This window comes from Perca flavescens, chromosome 2, assembly GCF_004354835.1.
Source record: "Perca flavescens isolate YP-PL-M2 chromosome 2, PFLA_1.0, whole genome shotgun sequence".
Classification (NCBI taxonomy): Eukaryota; Metazoa; Chordata; class Actinopteri; order Perciformes; family Percidae; genus Perca; species Perca flavescens.
The window spans coordinates 14,837,066-14,860,959 of NC_041332.1; the positions used below are offsets into that span (position 1 = coordinate 14,837,066).

General features: G+C 41.0%; 4 protein-coding genes and 1 long non-coding RNA gene across 7 annotated transcripts in view; 4 read left to right on the top strand and 1 right to left on the bottom strand.

Moving 5' to 3' along the window:
- Positions 1–5,645, top strand: part of LOC114562327 (deleted in malignant brain tumors 1 protein-like) — a 94,702-nt gene extending 89,057 nt beyond the window's left edge. The window contains 6 exon segments of the mRNA XM_028588667.1: positions 1,111–1,454; positions 2,975–3,281; positions 4,094–4,444; positions 4,684–4,998; positions 5,155–5,291; positions 5,490–5,645. Of these exon segments, the coding sequence (XP_028444468.1) occupies positions 1,111–1,454; positions 2,975–3,281; positions 4,094–4,444; positions 4,684–4,998; positions 5,155–5,291; positions 5,490–5,645 (1,610 nt within the window).
- Positions 5,646–8,949: 3,304 nt separating this feature from the next.
- Positions 8,950–11,309, top strand: LOC114571859 (guanine nucleotide-binding protein G(I)/G(S)/G(O) subunit gamma-5-like). 2 transcript variants are annotated; one of them, XM_028603098.1, is made up of 3 exons: positions 8,950–9,155; positions 9,739–9,865; positions 11,190–11,309. In XM_028603098.1, exons 1-2 carry the CDS (start codon positions 9,066–9,068, stop codon positions 9,862–9,864), a joined length of 216 nt encoding a protein of 71 aa, XP_028458899.1. In that variant the 5' UTR covers positions 8,950–9,065; the 3' UTR covers position 9,865; positions 11,190–11,309. The 2 variants fall into 2 exon arrangements, with proteins under 2 accessions (XP_028458899.1, XP_028458907.1); XM_028603106.1 differs by having other exon boundaries at positions 11,193–11,309.
- A 2,154-nt stretch (positions 11,310–13,463) lies between these two features.
- On the top strand, positions 13,464–17,015 carry si:ch211-286b5.4 (afadin- and alpha-actinin-binding protein B). 2 transcript variants are annotated; one of them, XM_028605631.1, is made up of 13 exons: positions 13,464–13,543; positions 13,709–13,760; positions 13,882–13,991; positions 14,071–14,139; positions 14,239–14,362; positions 14,487–14,565; positions 14,659–14,779; positions 15,239–15,395; positions 15,572–15,675; positions 15,746–15,907; positions 16,174–16,288; positions 16,396–16,564; positions 16,847–17,015. In XM_028605631.1, exons 2-13 carry the CDS (start codon positions 13,709–13,711, stop codon positions 16,947–16,949), a joined length of 1,365 nt encoding a protein of 454 aa, XP_028461432.1. In that variant the 5' UTR covers positions 13,464–13,543; the 3' UTR covers positions 16,950–17,015. The 2 variants fall into 2 exon arrangements, with proteins under 2 accessions (XP_028461432.1, XP_028461441.1); XM_028605640.1 differs by lacking the exon at positions 15,746–15,907.
- Positions 17,016–18,192: 1,177 nt separating this feature from the next.
- On the top strand, positions 18,193–19,558 carry nanos3 (nanos homolog 3). The gene has a single exon (XM_028601434.1). It carries the CDS (start codon positions 18,269–18,271, stop codon positions 18,944–18,946), a length of 678 nt encoding a protein of 225 aa, XP_028457235.1. The 5' UTR covers positions 18,193–18,268; the 3' UTR covers positions 18,947–19,558.
- Positions 19,559–19,678: 120 nt separating this feature from the next.
- Positions 19,679–22,274, bottom strand: LOC114570849 (uncharacterized). The gene is made up of 2 exons (XR_003694592.1): positions 22,182–22,274; positions 19,679–19,961 (listed from the first exon to the last, which is right to left on the bottom strand). It is a non-coding gene; the product is annotated as an uncharacterized LOC114570849 (long non-coding RNA).
- Positions 22,275–23,894: the final 1,620 nt, after the last annotated feature.

Here is a 23,894-nt window from a genome sequence, read left to right on the forward strand (position 1 = left end):
TTCTAACTTACACAATCCTCAGTCAGATAAACGATCAATGCGTCAGGAAGACTAAACTAACACATTCAACTAAACAACTCCTCTGCCCCTGAAATCTTTCTGTGACTAGGGGATGGAGAGGTGGGGATGACAGGTAAACAAGGGGGATTTGGGTCATTTTGCTAACAAGGGGGATGGCATATCTCCTCTACTCGCCTACTGGTTATAAAGAAAATTAGGCTTTCCCTAATTAATGTAATACTGATGGCAGTAAAGGCTGTAGTTGTCATGTGAGTTCACAGTGACTTTTCTTTCAGTTCGACCAGGACTCAACAGCACAGTTTTACCAACCACACCTCATCCACCACCTCAGAACTTCACCACCAATCAGGGGAAAACTGCCACAACAACAGCAGGCCCCTCTTTCAACTGTGGAGACACAATTTGTCCTTTAGGTACGGACTGCATCAGTAAAAATGGCTCTGAGCGCTGTGCTGACCCCTGTGAGTACTATACAGTACTGAATGATGACTGGCGTGCAACGAACAACACATCAAATCAGATCATACACTGTGACCGAGATATCAACTGGATAGGATGGTATCGCATGTTTCTGGGGCAAACCAGTGCTCATATTCCAGAGAGGTGTGTAGGTGAAAACAAATGTGGAACTCATGCTAGTCTGTGGATAACCGAACCTAATCCCACACAGTCAGGTGAAATTGTTATGCGCACTGTGTGTAATGCCTGGGCCGGCAGCTGCTGCTATTTTCCCACAAGCACCATCCATGTCAAGCTCTGCTATGGAAACTACTATGTCTACAAACTTGTGAAGCCATCCGCATGTCACCTTGCATACTGTGCAGGTATTGTTCCATTTCTTACTGTAACAACAAATTCAATATATTATCATCTGATCCATCCAAGTGTTTTAGACTTGTCTAAACACTACCTTGTCTTGTTCAATTACATGTACAATTTATGAACAAAATCATTTCACTATTTTTTTATTGCAAAAAGAGGCGAGCAGAGCCGGCCCTACAGTTTTACCAACCACACCTCATCCATCACCTCAGAACTTCACCACCAATCAGGGGAAAACTGCCGCAACAACAACAGGCAACAGCACAGCAGTTGAGGGGCAGGTCCGTCTGGCCAATGGAGGAAACAACTCCTGCTCTGGCAGAGTAGAGATCTTCCACCGTGGACAGTGGGGGACGGTTTGTGACGATGCCTGGGAGCTGGTTGATGCTCAGGTGGTGTGTAGACAGCTGGGCTGTGGCACTGCTCGTTCCGCACTAACAAATGCAGCTTTTGGACAGGGCAGTGGACCCATCTGGTTGGACGATGTCAGTTGTTCTGGAAATGAATCATCAATAACAGACTGCAGACATCAAGGGTTTGGGGTCCACAACTGTGGTCACGTTGAAGATGCCAGCATCATCTGTGAAGGTAAATGTTTACCCATATTTAAAGTACACTCCATTTCTTCTTGCTCACATTGAACTAAAAAAATGGTCTCATCAATGAGTTTTAATATTTGCCACACACAATAGATATTGTTTTGTAGATGATAAGTCAAATGTACAGTAAAAGATAAGTTTGTGTTAAAAACATAAAAAAGTTTTGTGCTAACGAAAAACATGATCTGTTTATCCAGTAGACGTTTTGTTTATATTCAACAGGGGGACAGACCTGTTTTGTTAATTCACCCACTGCTAGCTATATAGTTTAGAGAATATTATAGATCCAAGACTAGGGTGGGACTTAGAAAGAAAAGTCACAATTACAAATCTGTCCACTACTTCAGCAGCACAGACAGCGCCATAGATTTATCAATACACAGCACAGTTATGGTCGGGGCCATAGATTCTAACTTACACAATCCTCAGTCAGATAAACGATCAATGCGTCAGGAAGACTAAACTAACACATTCAACTAAACAACTCCTCTGCCCCTGAAATCTTTCTGTGACTAGGGGATGGAGAGGTGGGGATGACAGGTAAACAAGGGGGATTTGGGTCATTTTGCTAACAAGGGGGATGGCATATCTCCTCTACTCGCCTACTGGTTATAAAGAAAATTAGGCTTTCCCTAATTAATGTAATACTGATGACAGTAAAGGCTGTAGTTGTCATGTGAGTTCACAGTGACTTTTCTTTCAGTTCGACCAGGACTCAACAGCACAGTTTTACCAACCACACCTCATCCACCACCTCAGAACTTCACCACCAATCAGGGGAAAACTGCCACAACAACAGCAGGCCCCTCTTTCAACTGTGGAGACACAATTTGTCCTTTAGGTACGGACTGCATCAGTAAAAATGGCTCTGAGCGCTGTGTTGACCCCCTGTGAGTACTATACAGTACTGAATGATGACTGGCGTGCAAACGAACAACACATCAAATCAGATCATACACTGTGACCGAGATATCAACTGGATAGGATGGTATCGCATGTTTCTGGGGCAAACCAGTGCTCATATTCCAGAGAGGTGTGTAGGTGAAAACAAATGTGGAACTCATGCTAGTCTGTGGATAACCGAACCTAATCCCACACAGTCAGGTGAAATTGTTATGCGCACTGTGTGTAATGCCTGGGCCGGCAGCTGCTGCTATTTTCCCACAAGCACCATCCATGTCAAGCTCTGCTATGGAAACTACTATGTCTACAAACTTGTGAAGCCATCCGCATGTCACCTTGCATACTGTGCAGGTATTGTTCCATTTCTTACTGTAACAACAAATTCAATATATTCTCATCTGATCCATCCAAGTGTTTTAGACTTGTCTAAACACTACCTTGTCTTGTTCAATTACATGTACAATTTATGAACAAAATCATTTCACTATTTTTTTATTGCAAAAAGAGGCGAGCAGAGCCGGCCCTACAGTTTTACCAACCACACCTCATCCATCACCTCAGAACTTCACCACCAATCAGGGGAAAACTGCCGCAACAACAACAGGCAACAGCACAGCAGTTGAGGGCAGGTCCGTCTGGCCAATGGAGGAAACAACTCCTGCTCTGGCAGAGTAGAGATCTTCCACCGTGGAGAGTGGGGGACGGTTTGTGACGATGCCTGGGAGCTGGTTGATGCTCAGGTGGTGTGTAGACAGCTGGGCTGTGGCACTGCTCGTTCCGCACTAACAAATGCAGCTTTTGGACAGGGCAGTGGACCCATCTGGTTGGACGATGTCAGTTGTTCTGGAAATGAATCATCAATAACAGACTGCAGACATCAAGGGTTTGGGGTCCACAACTGTGGTCACGTTGAAGATGCCAGCATCATCTGTGAAGGTAAATGTTTACCCATATTTAAAGTACACTCCATTTCTTCTTGCTCACATTGAACTAAAAAAATGGTCTCATCAATGAGTTTTAATATTTGCCACACACAATAGATATTGTTTTGTAGATGATAAGTCAAATGTACAGTAAAAGATAAGTTTGTGTTAAAAACATAAAAAAAGTTTTGTGCACAACGAAAACATGATCTGTTTATCCAGTAGACGTTTTGTTTATATTCAACAGGGGGACAGACCTGTTTTGTTAATTCACCCGCTGCTAGCTGTATAGTTTAGAGAATATTATAGATCCAAGACTAGGGTGGGACTTAGAAAGAAAAGTCACAATTACAAATCTGTCCACTACTTCAGCAGCACGGACAGCGCCATAGATTTATCAATACACAGCACAGTTATGGTCGGGGCCATAGATTCTAACTTACACAATCCTCAGTCAGATAAACGATCAATGCGTCAGGAAGACTAAACTAACACATTCAACTAAACAACCCTCTGCCCTGAAATCTTTCTGTGACTAGGGGATGGAGAGGTGGGGATGACAGGTAAACAAGGGGGATTTGGGTCATTTTGCTAACAAGGGGGATGGCATATCTCCTTTACTCGCCTACTGGTTATAAAGAAAATTAGGCTTTCCCTAATTAATGTAATACTGATGGCAGTAAAGGCTGTAGTTGTCATGTGAGTTCACAGTGACTTTTCTTTCAGTTCGACCAGGACTCAACAGCACAGTTTTACCAACCACACCTCATCCACCACCTCAGAACTTCACCACCAATCAGGGGAAAACTGCCACAACAACAACAGGCAACAGCACAGCAGTTGAGGGGCAGGTCCGTCTGGCCAATGGAGGAAACAACTCCTGCTCTGGCAGAGTAGAGATCTTCCACCGTGGAGAGTGGGGGACGGTTTGTGACGATGCCTGGGAGCTGGTTGATGCTCAGGTGGTGTGTAGACAGCTGGGCTGTGGCAGGGCCCTGTCAGCACCACAAGGTGCACGCTTTGGACCGGGCAGCGGGCCCATCTGGTTGGATGATGTCACATGCAGAGGCAGCGAATCAAAGCTCAGCGAGTGCAGCCACAGAGGGTTTGGGTCTCACAACTGTAATCACAATGAGGATGCTGGTGTGGTGTGCCAAGGTAAACATGTACAAATGTGTACAGCTAAAGGCTCACTGTGTAACATGCTGTCTATGGTGTAACATTTAGCAGATGAGAGGATTTTAGTAACCACCTGTAACAGAAATATGTGCTTTATACTATCTTTATTACCTGCAGGCTCCTTAACCTAAAATAGCTTTTGTATGTAGTTTTGCAAAGATATCATTGTCTTCATGAAGTCCATCTTTCCTCTGTGTCTCATATCAAAAATATTATGTTGCATATTTTTCTGTTAGCTGGTTCACCAGTGAGGCTGGTCAACTCTGACAACCGGTGCTCTGGCAGAGTGGAAGTCTACCATGATAGACAGTGGGGGACAGTGTGTGACGATGGCTGGGACCTGAGGGACGCCAACGTGGTGTGTAGACAGCTGGGCTGTGGCACTGCTCGTTCAGCACTAACAAATGCAGCTTTTGGACAGGGCAGTGGACCCATCTGGTTGGACGATGTCGGTTGTTCTGGAAATGAATCATCAATAACAGACTGCAGACATCAAGGGTTTGGGGTCCACAACTGTGGTCACGTTGAAGATGCCAGTGTTGTTTGTGAAGGTAGGTTTCCTTTTATATTGAGATTTGATTGAAGTTATTGAAGGTTCTAATGTTGATCTCATCTGGTATATAGTATTTATCATCTTATCTCCTTTCTCTCACACTTAACACATAAGTGCGAACTTTTATTTGGCGACCTTAAATATTTTTCTTCAGTTCAGCACCCTCCTCTACAGCCTTCTCAGTTTATTTGTGGCCGTGATAAACTCCAAGTGGGGCTGGATTTGGCTAGCCTTACATCCTCTGGTTTGAACCCATTCTCTGGCAACCTGGCATCCCACAACTGCTCCTGGGTCAGAGTGCATGATGGTGTAGTCTGGTATGAAGTGGAAGCCACAGCAGGTGCCTGTGGAAACACATTGAGGGTAAAGACTTAGTGTTTTCTGACAATTTCTCTAAGAACTTGGTCCTGCTGCTTCTACCACATAGCACATCCTCTCAGGCCGTAAACATTTAACTGACTAATCATTTAACCATCCTCTGTCTTTCAGACCAACAGCACACATGCCATCTACTCCAATATTTTATTTATCTACCCAATGAACAACACATCCTTCATCATTCCTGTGAGTCTTCCCTTCTCCTGCGTGTATCCCCTGGACACAGACACCAGCCTGAATGTGGCTATCAGACCATTTCTGCCGTAAGTAGCCTTTTATTGAATGTGAACAGTTGTAAAATAATGAAGCTCCTAGGTATATAATTGTTGTGCTGTGATTATAGTATTTTTTAAATTATTGTAAAGTTAAATTATAAATAAAGACAAAACTGGTGAAAATTGGTCTATCTATATTTTGCTTTTAGCCGTCCATTTTGGTATAAGCGTACATTTCTGTATGCCAGTGTCTTACCAAGTCATCCAAGCCACAACAATCATCATCACACACGTTGAAAAAAACATGTGTATGTTGCCACTTTGTATATGAATGGACTACAGGAAGGAATATACCAATAACAAGATAAAATAAACAGAAGAAAAAAAACTTGGCATAACAAAAAACATATTTTTCTTGACAGGCCGGCAGATGGCATTTCAGCCTCGGGTACCAAAGCCAGAGCCTCCATGTCTCTGTTCCGCAACTCCAACTACACCGAGACTTATCCAGCAGGCCGGGTCACCCTGCCTGTGGGCTCGCCGTTGTACGTGGGCGTCTCTGTGGAGGAGAGAGATCCAAGCTTTGCAGTTGTTCTGGAGGACTGCTACGCCACTCACTCATCAAACCCTGACGATTCCATGCAACACCCTCTCATCCAGAACAAGTTAGTATCCCTCTTGAGCCTCAGCAGATGGTGTGTGCAATATAATGGAAATGGGAAAAAAAAAAAAGTTTATGTATGGTGCCATTGCTCCATTCTCTCTCCCAGGTGTCCCACTGACCGCCAACAGGTGTCAGTGATTGAGAGCGGCTCATCCCTCCGGGCTCGTTTCTCTGCCTTGTTCTTCCTGCTCCACAATGAATACAGAGACGTTTACCTTCATTGCAGCCTCAGCCTGTGCGAACGGAGGAGCTCCTCTTGTGTTCCAGTAAGTCACACCTTTCACTTCATCAATAGCTTCAATCTATAATCAATAAACACTGGGGTTTGAGTGTATTTTTTTCCACCCTCTCCTACCACATAGCCTTGCACAAGTAGGACCTATCGCTCTGTTTCCAACTCTGATCGTCTGAGTACCCTCAGCGTTGGACCAATCATGTGTGAGTATGAGTTACAATTTGGTCTCAGGGCTGATGTCTGAACATAATGAACTATAATGAATTAATAACCATGTTTTTTTCTCTCTTTCTTATTTATCTTCAGGGGACAAGTCACCTGAGTGAGCTGGTAACTAATAATACAGACATTTTCCATATTGTGATATTATTTTTTGTTTAGTTCATAAGACATAAAATTATAGAAAATGGTGTTACATTATATAATACATGTTATTACTAATTATATTTTTCAATTGTAATAACTTTGTTATGGTTGGGTTATTAAATAAGGTTATAATGAAAGTGAAGGTACCAATATTTTTCTTCTTCTCTGTTTGAATTACCACTACAGCCCTGATGTGACTGTATTTCATATAAATGACTAAGCCTACTTTTAAATACATTGATTATTGTTTAGATCCAATGACAAATTGTTCATATTATGGTGTAAACTTTGCAACTGAAATGTGTGTATGTGGTATAAAAAAAAACTTGTTTTTTTTTTTAAACAAAACTCTGTACCTTGATAATGGAATATGCAGTAGTTCACAAATAAAATGTAGAAATGGCAACCATGGCACATTACCAGACTGAAGTTTCTCAACAATTATTTGATGCATTGCCATTATATTTGGCATAGCTACGGTGGCCAGAAGATGAATTATAATGACTTTGGTGATCCCCTGACTCTTCCTCTGGCGCCACCATGAGGTTAACACTGTGCATTAGTGTGAAATGTCTCAACAACTTTTGGTGAGGTCTCATAATAACTAAGCAACAGCTTGGGTGCTCATTTTGGGCTAAGTCCGTTACTACTTGATATATCAGATGCAGATATTATACGCAATAAGCAAAGAAGAAACCTTTTGCAAGAAAATGTATTGTATAAACTGGATTAGGTTGAAATGTTGTCTTATATATAATTACATTTTTTTCTTTGTATGTAAATTACTTCAAGAAATGTGGCCTCCTGCTTTTATTAGTGTAGTTATTTATTGTGTGTAAGTGCTCTTTTTCTAGTTTTTCTGCGTCTGGCCTTGTTCTCAGATCCAAATCAAAATACAATGTTTGAATGTGACTAAATACATTTACCGAAGTAATGTACTTAAGTACAATTTTGAGGTACTTTTATTTTACTTGGGAATGCTACTTCATACTTTTACTCCACTACATTTATTTTACATCTATAGTCACTAGTTACTTTCCAGATTCATTATAATACAAAATATAAATCAACTAATAAATTATGACATTGTTATAGATTAAGATACTCTGCAGTATAAAAAGTAGCAGAAATTAGCTCCACCTTTACTAGCTGCAACGTTAAAGTGATGTACACATTAATGCATCTTTAATTATAATCCAGTGATAGAATATATTATTCCTAAATGAGCCATTCTACACAATGAGTACTTTGGTACTTTACACATTTTTTGTGCAAATACTTTTTTTTTTTTCTTGATTGAGATTTAAAATGCAGAACCTTTACTTGTAACAAAGTATTTTACATTGTGGCATTGCTACTTCTACTTAAGAAATAGATCTGAATACTTACCACCACTGCCAAATTGTGTGGTATTGGCCACCCCAGCTTCCACTTTCTTGCTGGTCTGGTGGGTATAAGTCATAAGTACCTCCAAACTACACTACATTTGGGTGCAATGAATCCCAGCACAAAATGTATTCTCTATGTCTCTCATGTTTTATTTGAAATAGTACTAAACTGCTTTAAGGTAAATTAAGTGGTGATTAACCACTGCATTGTGTTTTTAACCCTCCAGCTGAAGATCACAATACTCTGCTCATGCTCTCTAGGACAGAGGTTCTGAATCTTTTTTTTCAACCAAGTACCCATTACAACATAGAGAATATACCAGGACCCCTTGGAATAATTTGACATAGCCCTTTTTTTTTTTTTTACACTTCTATAGTCTTAGTTATGTTAAGTGGAAGAACAACACAAGAGAATGTATTACAAAGCTATTATACATTAAACATCTTTGCAGATTCTAAGAGTTACAGATTTGTTACATTAGAAAGTGATCTATGAACTATTTTAGATTTAAAAATTAAAACATTATTCCTTAAATTATGAACCCTTTTTCATTAGCAAATGTTCTCTTAACTATGAGAGAACAACTTATATATGATCATTATTATGGCCAGTGTATTCAGGGGGCGTTTCATTTCATATTTTGATTGACAGGCCTAGCGCCCAATAGAATGGCTCGCTGGCACAAAGGGGGTGGGGCGCCGAGTGACCAATGTTCCCACTCGGGTTTAGGGTTTAGAGTAGTTGGGGCTAATTTCCGCTCGGTGGTGGCCGTCTAGATTAAGTACCCCTCAACTTTTTTTCAGCCGACAGCCGTCGTCATGTCCAACAACAATGCCAGCAACAACTTAATTACCGCTAAAAGGGCCGTGAAGCAGCTCCGGTTAGAGGCCAGTATCCGGAGGATCAAGGTACGAACCCCTTAACACTGACACACAAACACGGAAGACAGAGCCAGCCGACTGTTGAATGGCGGAGACACTGTTGCAGAAATGACACAGAGTGGACTCTTACATCATAGGTTTAAAAAAAAAAAAAGTGGTCATTAAAGTTACACATACACCCACACACACAGAAAAGGTTTCTAGTTGACTAAACCACAGCTACAAGCGAACAGTTTCTTCCGTGTTTTAACACCTGTCAGTTTTACGGCCTGTTTTGGGAACGCGTCACCTCTTTAAAGTGTCAAAAGTATCGAGAGAAGTGACACGTTTATCAAAGTTCAACCTCTTGGTGTTAGTTATCTAAAAGAAACCGGTGAACAGTATCTCTAAAATGTTACATAGACACACACACCCATCCGTGTATTGCGCCGTTGCTTGCAAATGGTATGCAAAAGAAAATGCCAGTTAGTCAATGTACTGTATGTAAATGAGAGAGCGGGTTGAGTACGTTTGACAGCAGGCCAGCTGGAGCATTACAAATACTGTACATGTGACAAGAGGCTGTTTGTTTCCTCTCATCATATATATGATGGGTTGTCTGGCTCTGCAGGTGTCCCAGGCTGCTGCTGAGCTGAGGAACTTCTGTCTCCAAAATGCCTCCAAGGACCCCCTCCTGGTCGGGGTCCCCTCCAGTGATAATCCCTTCAGACCCCCCAAGTCCTGTTCTCTGTTCTGAGGTGGGCCTGCTTTTTTACTTCATTGAGGCTTCAGCTGGAGCGTTAAGCTGTACTATTAATTACACTAGGGAAGAAATGAATTACACCTTTACAATTCGTTTACACCATAGACCGTATAAAACTGGTTTACAGTTAAACCAATATATCAACTTCAGGCAGGCACTATAGAGCACCAAGAGCCCCCAAGAAGTTGTAAAAAAAAAAAAACTAAAAGGTTGAATATTTTACATGACATGACTTTATTGAACTCAAGATTGGTTTTGAATAATTCACTCACCTGCATACGAGTCTTGGGCTGCATGATTATTTTCAACATAGATTACATCACGTTACCTATCATTTAGGTGATGCTTTTATCCAAAGCGACTTCCAAGTCCATTTAACCATGAAGATACAGCAATAAGCCAAATTACAAAGTGCAACATGTAAGTGCAATTTTAAGATTATTCTGCATATTATTTCCTAGATTAAACAATTCATTGTTTTGTCTATAAAATGTCAGGAGATAACTGAAAATGAGCATCACAGTTAACCAAGGTGATGTCTTTAGATTGCTTGTTTTCTCCAACCAACAGCCCACAACCTATTCAATTTACAATTGTATAAAAGCAGAAATTGCTGATATTGGAGAAGCTGGTATAAGCAAATGTTTTTTCGTTTTTGCTTGGAAAGAAATAAACAAAAGATTAATGATTATAAAAAAAACAATTGCAGATATTTTTCTGTCACTCCAATAATTGATTAATTGACTCATTGCATTCGGTGCCAGTCTATTTTATTGTGCTCTATACTGATTTCCACCTTTGTGGATAAGTTTGAATCTAAATCTAATCATATTTTAGTTAAAAAAAAAAGAAACTGAAACAAATTAGGCAATCAACAGAAATTAGGCTAGCTAGTGGGGTGAATTTATATCACCATAACCATGAACAAAGTGCTGTGAAAAATGTATCGAGCCTCAATTTAAAGGGCAACTATTATATAGCATTTTCAGGATTATACTTGCATTTTGTGTTTGTACTAGAACATGTTTACATGCTTTAATGTTAAAATATAGAATATAGCAGCAATTTCTACAGTTAAATACTACTAATATAAAATGTTTCAGGAGTAATGTGACCCAAATTGGGGAGAATTTAATGACACTCGCAGCCAAGGTGACAACTGAAGAAGCTAAATAAAATTCAGCCATCATTCATTTTAACTACACCTGTGCTTTTCATACTGTGACCACACATAATATCTTCAGAGAAAAGGCCTATAACTGTTAGTTATTTTAATTGTTATTGGTTTAAGTGTTTCCCATTTATCTCTCTGTCCACAGCAGAAAGAAAGGTGGAGGATTTCTGAATTTACCCGTCGAAGGCTTTCTTTTCTTCTACTTGATGTTGCGGTCGATCGACCAGCAGCTCCTCTTGGGATGATGCACCATGGGACTGATGGGTTCGGGAAGGAACTGCTCCACTAGTTTGCCAAATGTAATGCTTTTAACTCCCATCTGTTACATTAAAGCAGGGCCAAACTCTACATGTTAAAAAAAAAAAAAAAAAAATGTTATTGACACTAACTTGACTAATGATTAAGCCGTTCTTGGTTTTACCTAGTACTTAACGTGTCCAGTCTCAGTTTCTTGACCTAATGGTGTCAGTGAAATTCAACCCATGTGATTGGCTACTGAAAGTGCAACTTCCTCTTGTATTATGTGGGGCAGGTCAAACATTAATTTAAACCAGGTGCTGTTCAAGAACCAGAACATGTCGTGTTATATATATATATATATATATATATATACACACACAGTATTAATATTATAGTCTTTAGAAAACACTGTGTATGTGGCCAACAAACATACTGGTAGCTTTTGAACTAAATTGATTAGTGTCTTCAACGATTCATGTATTTATGGCAATGGTAAGGGTGTTCTACTACTATTATAAGGTACAGCAACATGGTACAAACCCTATCAGTGCAGGTCATGGGACTGTCCTTTCATCCAGCCATTTTTCTGTATATATTTAACAGCCTGTTAAAGGGGCGCTCTGCAGTTTTGGCCATTTCTTCGCTTTTTTTGCTTTTTGCTCGTAGGTTCCTCTATAGAGGTCCCCCACAGCTTGAATAGATATCTGGCAGCTGCTATGTTTACTCTTGTCTGACTCCTCGATCGGTCAGTCTGCCGTTTCCTCTTTCTCTGTTCCTCCGACAATGCTTTCCTAGCTTTCTGCTTCTTTTTTGCCGGCTCAGCTATGACGTTGATGTGGTAAAAAAACATTGCTACCTTGTTAGTCGGTTCCTGAATGGGCGTATGTGTGCAGTGCTGTGAAGCAATTTGTTACATCGCGAGACCTGATATCACTACTTCCCTACGCTGAGTTTCAAGTTGCAAGGGTGGTTTTTCCACTCACAGGCGCTAGGGGAGGCGGGGCGACCACCATTCAACTCAAAAAAGTCATATAACCATTCCAATGACTCCGAAGCAGCTCAATTAAGGTAAATTAAGCTAAAAAAAACCTGCATAGTTCCCCTTTTAAGGCTTAGCCTATATATTCCTGTCTTTAATATAAAACACATCAAGGCCTTACGTTAATATCGGTTCAAGACTTCCAAAATATTTTTTGTATTGAATGAATCATGCTGCAGTGACTTTAATAATCATTTTCCACACTGGAATCATATTCCAATCAACCAAAACCTTTACTACTGTTAGCCTGTATCTTTCTTAACTTTGCTAATGTGGGCAACCTTTTAAAAATTAAACTACTTTTTCGGACACTGACTAATTGCTGTATGTGATTTTTGGATATCAATCTTTTAAAGTATCACTTTTGAATTTGTTTGAGACTTCATGACTCATAAGCTTTTAGTTAATGTTGTGACTAGAACACATGAACAGGTCAAAGAAGACATATAGAAGTTGCAGCCTCTTTGTTTAATTTGTTTATTTGGTCACTCGAATCTACTCATAGTAAAGTGAATGTGGTGGTTGTTTTGTTGTCCGGTGGACTGCTGGACTACATTTGCCTGGTCAAATAACGACTATGGCAGACATCTGGCCATGCTGTCATAAATGTACAGGATAGCACTAGACCGGCCCGTACCAACAACTCGCTGTTAACTCCCAAGAATCGGCATGTATCAACATCGGGGTTGTATGTTTCATATACAGAGAGTCCTGAAAGATTTCTAAGACTAATATTTGTGATATATTTTCAGGGGAAAATAAAAATCCTGCTGTGTTTGCTCCACTTATGGTCTTGAAAACAAAATGCAATACCATGTTGAAATACATTTGATGGATTTCACCATGCCCTAACGCAATGTAGATTTTGGGACCTAAATCAGTTTATACTCCATAGAAGATTTTAAAAAAAAATGTGGTGAGCTAAACCTGCTGAGCCTGTAAATCTGGGTGTCTCAGCGATTATCAAGTTTACTCCTCCCATCATGGACATTTCTTTGAATGTGATTTACAACACCTTCACCTCCTTATAATATAAAAAGTAGTTAATACTTTCAAATCATGCGCACAAGTTTAAAGTTAGGTAGGAAGCAGTTGGACTGAATCATTTCAGATCCTGAAGCTTCCATCCAGCCCTTTTTTTGTGGTAATTAGCAGAAGTGCTATCAGCTGGAAATAAAAATGGCAGCATCTGTCTAAGGAAGGTTTACTTTTCTGCTCAGGTAAGGCACTACATAAACATGTAAACTGATCCATTGTTACTACAGTTATATATTTGTCCTCTAAGTATGTGTACATATTGTCTCGATCCTGTCTTGGTGCATACCCGTTACAATTACATGTGAGTAAAATGTCCCTTGTTGCCAATATGTGAATATGGCATCCAGATGGCTTCCAGGTTAAGCCAGAAGAGACTTGGAAAACGCTCAGAGTCCTCAGGTAATACTGTCACCTTTTACCTGAAATATAGAAACATGCCAAAAGCTTCAAACCATGCTGGATAAACAATCCAATCCACACCACCACCTACATGTCCGCCTGCTTCTCTTCTCTACCACAGACTCCTTTCTGCTGAGGGATCCTAGCCCCAGCCCTCTGAATGAGCTCTCCCACAGCGCCTCCTGGTGGGCCGACAGAGAGGAGCACAGGGAACAAGGAGACTCCCTCAGAGTGGGTCAAAATGAAGTGAATGAAATAGATGAATGCTTTTATTTCTGGGCGTGGGGGGAACTAAACCTCTACTTTGTAGGAACAACTAAAGGAGATGGGTGAGCACGTGGCCAGGCTTCAGGACATGCTGAGATGTGAACGGGCCAAAGTAAGTTGCATGTGTGACAGACAAAGTGCAATTTGTTACTGAATCTGAATGCACTATTCCCCTTTTTATTTCTCAAAATCATATCTACCCTCTCGCCAGTGCACTCGTCTGCAGCTGCGGTGTAACCAGCAGGAGGTGGAGGTGAGGCGTCGAGAGCAGCACACCAACAGACTGAAGGAGCGGGTGTCTCAGCTGACTGACCGACACAATATAAAAGGACCCTGTGAGACTCACTCAGTCCTGTTACAGTTCCATTGACAGAATATTTTACCCACAGATGTTTGCTTATATATAGCATGTTTACTGAAACCACGCAAATGTTTACTATCTTGCATTTTTCTATCCAGCCATAGAGGCGTTGAACCTTGCACCTGGGGGTCGAGGCAAAAGAGAACAGCCAATCAAATCATTCAGGTCTACTGCAAAGTAAGTTGTTATTGTCATCACTTTTTTGATTACAGCCTCTAAATGCATTCTACACCTCCTTTATCATCCTCACTTGCTCTCTCCACCTTGTAGACGAGAAGAGGAAACCCTGCGTCTGATGTTGGAGCGCAGAGAAGCAGAGCTCAGGGAGGCGATGAAGCTGCGCCACAGCATCGCCACTTTATTTCACGCACTCAGAGTCGACATGGAGCATGTGAGTAAAAGTAGAGAGCTCTTTGACTAGGGCTGGTGTTGGTCAATAAATAGCATTGGTCATTGAGCCCAAGAGACATTCATTAAATATTAAGTGAACCTAAAGTATTAACAACAACCTCACTACATGGTTTATTTAGCTGTCCCGGAGCTTTCTATTGTTTCCAAATGGTCTTCCTCAGCAGATGTTGCTGCTGCAGAGTTGGTTAAGGAGTTAAAGCAGAGTTTACCCTAATACAAGGTCCATTTTTTAGTAGCTGTTCTGGATTTCATTCCTTGAACTTTTAAGCCACCATGGTTGAGAAGTCCTTGTGTTCGGAAAAAATTGAAACTCCATCTGCTGAGGAAGACTGTGTGTAAAGCCGTCAAACCAGCTACTAAAGTTACGTGTGTTATTGTTTTCTCAAGTACTGTTTCTGAGGTAAAGAATGAACTGTCAATTTTTTTTATTTTTTTTAAGACCCTGTCAGACGGTGTGGATGTTCAGAATGAGGCCCAAGCTGAAGACAGCAGGCTTGATCAAGCTGAGGTAGCGCTTGGTGACCACGTAACAGGAGGTGTGGTTCAGTGTTGGAGGCAGGTGCAGAGGAGACTGGGTGGTGGTGGCCCATCTGAAGGTAAACGCCCAGGTTAACCAATCTTTAAAGTGCTGCTTTGATGAGTTGTGCCTTTTTTGAGAAGACTATATCAAGAATTGTAGATTTGTCTTCAGCTTTAATTTTGTTTTTGCTAAACCAATGATCGAGAAACACTCGTGTAAAGGAATACAATGTGTGGTCTTTGTTGACTGTAGGCCACGCTGGTGTTGATACTGACCATGACAAGCTCCTGGCTCAACTAGAAACTGAACTGAAAGAGAGTCAACAGCTAGTCAGATTACAACAGCAGCTGCTGCAGGTAAGATTGTCCATCTCAGACACACACTTTTGCTAGCGTCAGACTTAGCAATACTATTTTCTGTCTGTAGGACAGCTTTGCTTCGCCTGTGCCCTGTGAACTGGCTGATTCCTACTTTTTGGAAGAGTGGGAACGTCTTCAGATGCGCTGGGCAGAGCTTGATCATCAGAGGCGGACTTTTAAAAAGGAGAGGCAGTCCTTCACCGATGCTGCGATCCGACTTAGCCATGAGGTGGGAAGAAAATGAGGTAGGGACTGTTATTGTTTTGAAAATTTGCCTCAAAGGGCTTTAAATCCGTACAGTGTACGACACCCTCTGTCCTTAAACCCTTGATTCAGCCACGGCAAAATTACAAGGAATGGAAAAAATGTCCGGAAGAGCAAACAGAGGAGAGATCCCTCTCCCTCTTTGTGTGCATTTACAGTAGTTTCCTCATACACTGCATGCTGGCTTAAAAGGCTGCTTCTTACTCTGTAACTTGTATCTTTTGTGTACAGCGCCGTGATTTTGAGCAACAGAAGGCCTCTGTCCTGAAGCAGCAGTATCTGCTGGAGTCCCCTCTGTCTGGTAAAGGAGCACCAAGCCACAACAGGAGAGAGAGCACTGGACTCGGTGAGTATGCAGTTAAATTAAAGGGTGGAGTGATGGGAGACTGATGTTTTAATGTGGTGAAATTTAATTTACTTCAAAAGTCCTAACACATGTGTACGTGACTGCAGATTTCTCAAGTTTGGGGCCCACCGGCATATCTTGCTGTCTTCCCATTACGCCATCTTCAACCAAGTCGGGGACAGCCGCTGTTTCTGGATCACATCAGAGGAGAGTCAGAGTTCAAACCCCCAGCACTCCTGAGCTCTACTCCGCCCTCAATCTGTCATACAACTGCAGGTTAGTCAAATCCTGCTTTCATAGCGATAGCAGTAATTTTCATTTTCAGAGAGAAAAATAAATCGTGGGAAAAACACAGCTTTCCCTGTGGTCAAAGCATTCACTGCAATCTCAGTGCTTTGGATGAGTTAAGTCTGGCAATGTGTGTTGCTGATGCAGAATAAAAAAATACAACTAATTTGTATTTATTTTTTTACACACAGCTAATCAGGCCCAAATGATACTGTAAAAATGTTTTCTATCACTGCTATTACTCGTTCCTCTCTTTTCTCTCAAAACCAGAGAGTTTGATGACCAGTCAGAGACATGGGAAGGCCGAGCAGACACAAGACAGGCTCCACACTTAGACTGGTCATTTGACTACAATTGTGATGATAGGTGGTGATTTAAAAAAAAATGCTGTACCTTACTGTTTTCACTTTTTAAAATAATCAATAAAGGCTGATTTTTATTTTTTTCCTAGTGTTATTTTCTTCCACAGTGCTGTTTGGAAAAAGATGTAAATTGATTTTATTTTAATTTTTTTGGACACATTGTCTATTCTGTTCAAACCAGATAAGTGTTTTTCAAAGGTATTTTATATGCCTCTATTAGACAGTTGATAGCAATGACCCCATCATCACATACCCTTCATCATACCTAGAGATCGGCATGGTTTTATTTCAGTTAGTGTAATAGCTGGTTGAGAGATGATTTTATGGAAAGTACCCCATGCCAATCTCTAGGTATGGTGAAGGGTATGTGATGATGGGGGGGCTATTTTAATTCCAAAGGCCAAAGGAACTTTATCAGGATGCATAGTATCCTGATCCATGAAATAACTGGCATTTACAAATAAAAATCTGCCTGCCTCTATGGGAATTTAACATAGGGGTGTACTTACTTATGCCCCCTGTATTTTAAGGAAGAACATTTATCTATTTACGATCGTTATTCATTCACAAAGAAAATTGGTGTCCTTAAAGGTTGGATTTTTCCAAATTTTTAATTAAGGCATTAAGATCAATTTCAAAAAGATGATTTTTTTTTTTTTTTTATTCCTCTTTTTAGTCAACTTTAGCATGCGTTCATAAACTTATGAGCACCACTGTATTTAGATATTTCCATCTTTATGGGGATAAGTGAAAGTAGTGGCTGTATTCAACAGGAAAGGTTGCTGCTTCAAATCTTTTACCAGCACCTAAAGGTTATATTGTTACTGCTGCATGAATTAAAATACATTTTACCCCTAAATGGACCATATTCCAAACTTTTATGTTGGTATTAATAGTATCTTAGTAAAATTGGAAAAAAAAATTCACCCTATTATTTATTTATATTAAATATTAGAAACAAAAACCTGAAAACTAAAAATTTTAAAAACTAATGGGCTTCTTGGTGTGCAAACCGGGCATGTGACTGTGCATGGAACTCTTGTCCATTAGTGGACATGGTGGCATCACTCCTCTCGTTTGATGATGACCTGCACGTGCGGGAGTGAGCTCATGTGATTGGCTGCTCGCGCGGTGGGGCGTTTTTTCCTTTCACCTCTTGTGCTCAATTAACAATTACCAACTTCAAAAAAAACTTTGTTACGCGTGCCTGGCGCCGGGGTGTCTGGCGTCCTTTCCATCGTTGTTACAAAAGTCAACAACTCCCATCATCTCACTGAAAGGGAGTTTGGCAGACAAGACGTTTGGCCGAGAAGGAGCTATAACGAACGGCATGGTTTGGGGACTTTTCCATCACCTTCCGCGCTTCATGGAGTCTGACAGCAAACGTTTCCAGCCCTGGAGAGACTACATGGGACTGTCGGACACAATCAGAGAGATCCTGGGCCGGCACAGGGTCAATGAGTCCGCACTTCCAGCCTCTAAAGCACCGCACTCCGAATCTGATGACCTGTGCGAGACACTGATGTCTGTGCGCATAGGGATAAACACAGTTTGCAACCTCGGGGCAACCTGTGCGCCACATCTCTACGGTATATCCACGCTGCCAGGCTCGACTCATCAACGCCCACCCGATGCTTTGTGGTATACTACAGACCCGTTTCGTGCCGATCCTTCAGACGCAGTGAATTTGAAGCCAGTTTCAAGACCGACGGGCTCCCGGGGTCCTAAAGAACGCAAGAAAAGCACTCGTTTCAAAAGCCCCGATCCTCCGTTGTTACCGGCGTCACCTGAGCGCATGTTCTGCAGTTTCTGCAAGCACAACGGGGAGTCCGAGTTGGTTTGCGGATCCCACTGGCTGAAGAACCAGGCCGGAGATGTTTTGTGTCCCTATCTGCGGCAGTATGTGTGTCCTCTGTGCGGAGCCACCGGGGCCAAAGCTCACACTAAGCGCTTCTGCCCAAAAGTGGACAGCGCGTACAGCTCCGTGTACGCCAAGTGCAGACGCTGAACTAACGGGTGGTATAGGTAGCAATAAGGTTGAATACTTTATTATTTGAGTGTCGATTTGTTTATTAGCACGCGTGTGGTTTTCATTTGCATGCTTTGGCACGTTTGCCGTGTAGCCTTTTACAGGCTAAGGTTGATTTTCCAGCTGTTCTTTTTGTCAACCTAACCTTCTGGAACCGCGTCCGTCTGGATTTTGTATCATCTTCGTTCAGTAACGACTGCCAGATATTATGTTTGGGAGGAGAAACCAATACCTATTTCAAAAGGACTGTATTGTTTTACATTTTTAAAACGTGGTCACCTAATGTCCAGTTTCATACTGTCCATGCATTGAAGGATTATAAATGTCAAACCTTTATAAGACTACATCATCATCAGTCATAACTTTACTGTAGCATGTAAACACCTTGTGACCATGTCAGCATTTTAAATATTTTAAAATATGAGGGACTTGTTCTTGTTCTGATGTGTAAATACCTGTTCTAGAGGAATGTTTTATTTTGAATACTGTACTTGAGGCTCTTCCAAAATGCCATTTCAGCTCTTCTTGCTTTGTTAAAAGAAATGTGTGAACTAATTGTATGCCAGAAGTTATAAATATGTAAATTCACAACAGTGTTGTGTATAATTTGTCCTCTCTCTCTATTCTTTAAAATAAATAGAATAGGAAGCTAGCCATATAGGGCAGACCTCTGGATGTATTATATATTAATGACGTCATCATTACAGAATATTTAAGATTACTGACGTAATAAACAACACGCAGCTTTATTTAGGGAGAACAAGAACAACTGAGCTATTTAAACTGAACATTCCAGCGGTCAATAGTACAAGAGTAAAAAAAAACATTGTATAGTAACATTTAAAAGTGACTTCATTACCCACAAACCATTAGGGCAACAATAAGCTCAGGATGGCAGGGACTTGAAACAAATCCTCAACGGCTGGAGCTCCTGGAAGCTTTACTGCCACGGCGCAGGTTCTCCAGCTCTCTATGAGTGGCCATGACCTTACGACTGGAAGAAAGCAACCAGAGGGAAAAAAATGCTGATTATCGTCCTTAATAATTTATTAACTTTCTTTACCAGATTTGCTTTTGACAACAAGTAGAACAAATGAAGGTTGAAGAGGTTCATGTTTTTATTGCCATTAGCCCTCTGCTCAACCAAATGTTTCCTCATATAGATCTGTATTTTTTTTTTGTTTTAAATGTGTTCTATTGTGGGCAAGTTGTCTTTAGGCTACTACTAATAGTGTATCAGTTTGGTTTGCTGCCCAGAGTTTCCCTCGGTACACCATCCACCCACGTTAAAGTAGTGACGTTAGACTCGCGGACAAAACATCCTTTTTGAACCACTCGAGTAGTGAGTAACTCGATTCGCAAGTGGGAGTGAATCCAAAATCCTGCTTCTGTATGGCGTATGCGCAGTTGTGCACAAGAGCCAGGTTAACTCAATCCCAACGTCCACACTCTGTGTGGTGCACTGTACCAATTCGTAAAACTCGCATCTGCCCTGTCTGCTGGTCGCCTGTGGCCGTGGGATAGATTATCAACTACAATTAACAAATCATCAAAGTTTTTATCGAGTCTCACTTTGGCATTTCCTGGTTGTTCATACTGTCCATGCATTGAAGATGCATGGACAGTAGTGTACACACAGTATACCTATCTATATATATAGATAGATAGTACTGTGCAAAAGTCTGAGGCAGGTGTGAAAAAATGCTGTAAACTAAGAATACTTTCAAAAATATAAATAATGATTATTTATTGTTTATTTTCAATTTCCAAAATGCAAAGTGAGCGAACAAAAGAAAAATCTAAAATCACATCAATATTTGGTGTTACTACCCTTTGCCTTCAAACCAGCATCAATTCTTATAGGTACTTGCAAAAAGTCAGGGATTTTGTAGGATTGTAGTCAGGTGTATGATCAACCAATTATAGTATATAGGTAGTTATACTGCATCAGCAAGGTCTCTCTCAGACAAATATTTCAAAGCAGACTGGTGTTTCAAGATGTGCTGTTCAAGCTCTTCTGAAAAAGCACAAAGAAACGGGCAACGTTGAGGATCGTAGACGCAGTGGTCGGCCGAGGAAACTTAGTGCAGCAGATGAAAAACACATCAAGCTTATTTCCCTTCAAAATCAGAAGATGTCCAGCAGTACCATCAGCTCATAACTGGCAGAAACAAGTGGGACCCTGGTACACCCATCTACTGTCTGGAGAAGTCTGGCCAGAAGTGGTCTTCATGGAAGAGTTGCAGCCAAAAAGCCATACCTCCGACATTGAATCAAGGCCAAGCAACTCAACTATGCACGAAAACATAGGAACTGGGGTGCAGAAAAATGGCAGCAGGTGCTCTGGACTGATGAGTCAAAATTTGAAATATTTGGCTGTAGCAGAAGACAGGTTGTTTGCCGAAGGGCTGTAGAGTGGTACAATAACGAGTGTCTGCAGGCAACAGTGAAGCATGGTGGAGGTTCCTTGCAAGTTTGGGGCTGCATTTCTGCAAATTGAGTTGGAGATTTGGTCAGGATTAATGGTGTCCTCAATACTGAGAAATACAGGCAGATACTTATCCATCATGCAATACCATCAGGGAGGCGTATGATTGGCCCCAAGTTCATTCTGCAGCAGGACAACGACCCCAAACATACAGCCAAGGTCATTAAGAGCAATCTTCAGTGTAAAGAAGAACAAGAAGTCCTGGAAGTGATGGCATGGCCCCCACAGAGCCCTGATCACAACAGCATCGAGTCTGTCTGGGATTACATGAAGAGACAGAAGGATTTGAGGAAGCCTCCATCTACAGGAGATCTGTGGTTAGTTCTCCAAGATGTTTGGAACAACCTACCAGCCGAGTTCCTTCAAAAACTGTGTGCAAGTGTACCTAGAAGAATTGATGCTGTCTTGAAGGCAAAGGGTGGTCACGCCAAATATTGATTGTTCATTCACAGCATTTTGTTAATTGATGAAAATAAACTATTAACACTTCCATTTTTAAAGCATTCTTAGTTTACAGCATTTTTTTTCATACCTGCCTAAAACTTTTTGCACAGTACTGTGCTGGTACTATTTATATATATATATATATATATATATATATATATATATATATATATACTGTATAAGTTTGGAAATGCTATCTCATTTACTTGTATAGGAAAGTGTGTCCAAACTTTTGACTGGTACTGTATATTGGACAGAATAGAAAAAGAAGCATTTACTAACTTTAGAGAGGAGAGTTCTCTGACGAGTCCACAGATCAGGTCTGTAGCATCTTCATGACAGTCTGCAGAACCAAGATCTTCCTCCTTCTCCATCACCTCACTGAATGGAGAGAAAGTAAAAAAGTTGGATGGATATAAAAAAAAAAGTGGCGTATAAACCTTTTTTTTTTTTTTTTTTTTTTTTTCATTTTACGAGAGTACGAATCTGAATTCCTGCATGTTAATCAGATTGTTTGTTACAAGGTAATCTGTCCTTGTTAACAATCTTTGAGGTCAAAGGAGCTTACTTACAATTCAATTAGTAAGTTGTTTGTCTAGGTGGAAGAAGACACCACTGGGTTTCCCACGCCTAATGAGCTAAACCCTGAGCTTGTTTACACTGGATGTTTCTCTGAAGAGCTAGTCTGCCAAGGGTCACTAGCTTCCCCAACCTTCCCTTTTTTCTCCCCCACTGTCAGGGATTTAACCCCTTCACTGCTTCCTTACGTCCATAACGATGGTGTTCAGCTGCGAGTCCGACACGTAATCCAAGTACCCAGATCCAAACGGGTCAGCGGTGTCCCTGGTCTGAGGGGGCTCAGGTTTGTCATCGCAATCCCCCTGTGTGCAAAAAACAAAATCAAATCAACCATTTCTGTATAGTTACTGTAGAAGGTAAAAGCATAATAAATAACATTCAGTATATCAATTTGGTGATTTTGATGTTTTTTTTGGGCCATTTTAGGCCTTTATTTTTATAGGACAGCTGAAGTCATGAAAGGGGAGAAAGAGGGGGACTGACATGCAGTAAAGGGCAGCAGTCGGAGTTGAACCTATGGCCACTGCGTCAAGGAGTAAATCTCTATATATATATGGGTGCACGCTCTACCAGGTGAGCTACCCAGGCGCCCCATGTTGTTTTTGTTTTTTTTGTGAAGACTGTTAGTGTGTCAGTAATTCAGAAAGCTACCTGCCTTTTGCAGGTGATCGTCAGACGTCTATTAAAGCTTACACATTGCTAGCTAGTCAGCATTCAGCTTCATATAAATTATTTGTGTAACTGCATTAGCAAATGGGATTTGCAGTAGGACTGCACCTAAACAATTATTTTCATCATTTATTTCAATGAATTCATTGTATAGTCAGTAAAATGTTAGAAAACAGTGAAAAACACCCATCACAAGTTCAGAGAGCTAAAGGTGGCATCGTCAAATAGCTCGTTTTGTCCAACTAATATTCCAAAACAAAGATATTCAATTTACGAGGATATAAAACAGAAGAGCAGCAAACCTTCACATTTAGGAAAACTGGAAACCTGCTAATATTGGGTATTTTCTGTTGCTACTGCATTAACCATAAACACTACACAATTATGCAATGTGGCAAAGGGATGACCATATGCATAACACGGAAAAAAACTATTTGCTTAACAAATAATGACTCTTGAATTCAACACCTCTTGACAGTCTCCATCAACATTATGAGCTTCATTAAACTTGTGTTTTGTAAGTGTGTCCCTCCACTCACGGTGTCTTTCCTCCCTGAGCCACTGGGTGTCACTGCAGCCTCGCAGAGCTCCACAGCGGTGAATTCTGCTGACCGGGTGTCTGTGGACAAAGCGACTGCTTCAGGTCCGTCACTGTCCCCAGCATCAGCAGTCAACTCTTCCTTCTTCTCATCTTTTGCCCTGGTTGCACCATTCACTTGAAGAAGGGCAGCCTTGATTGCATCCCAG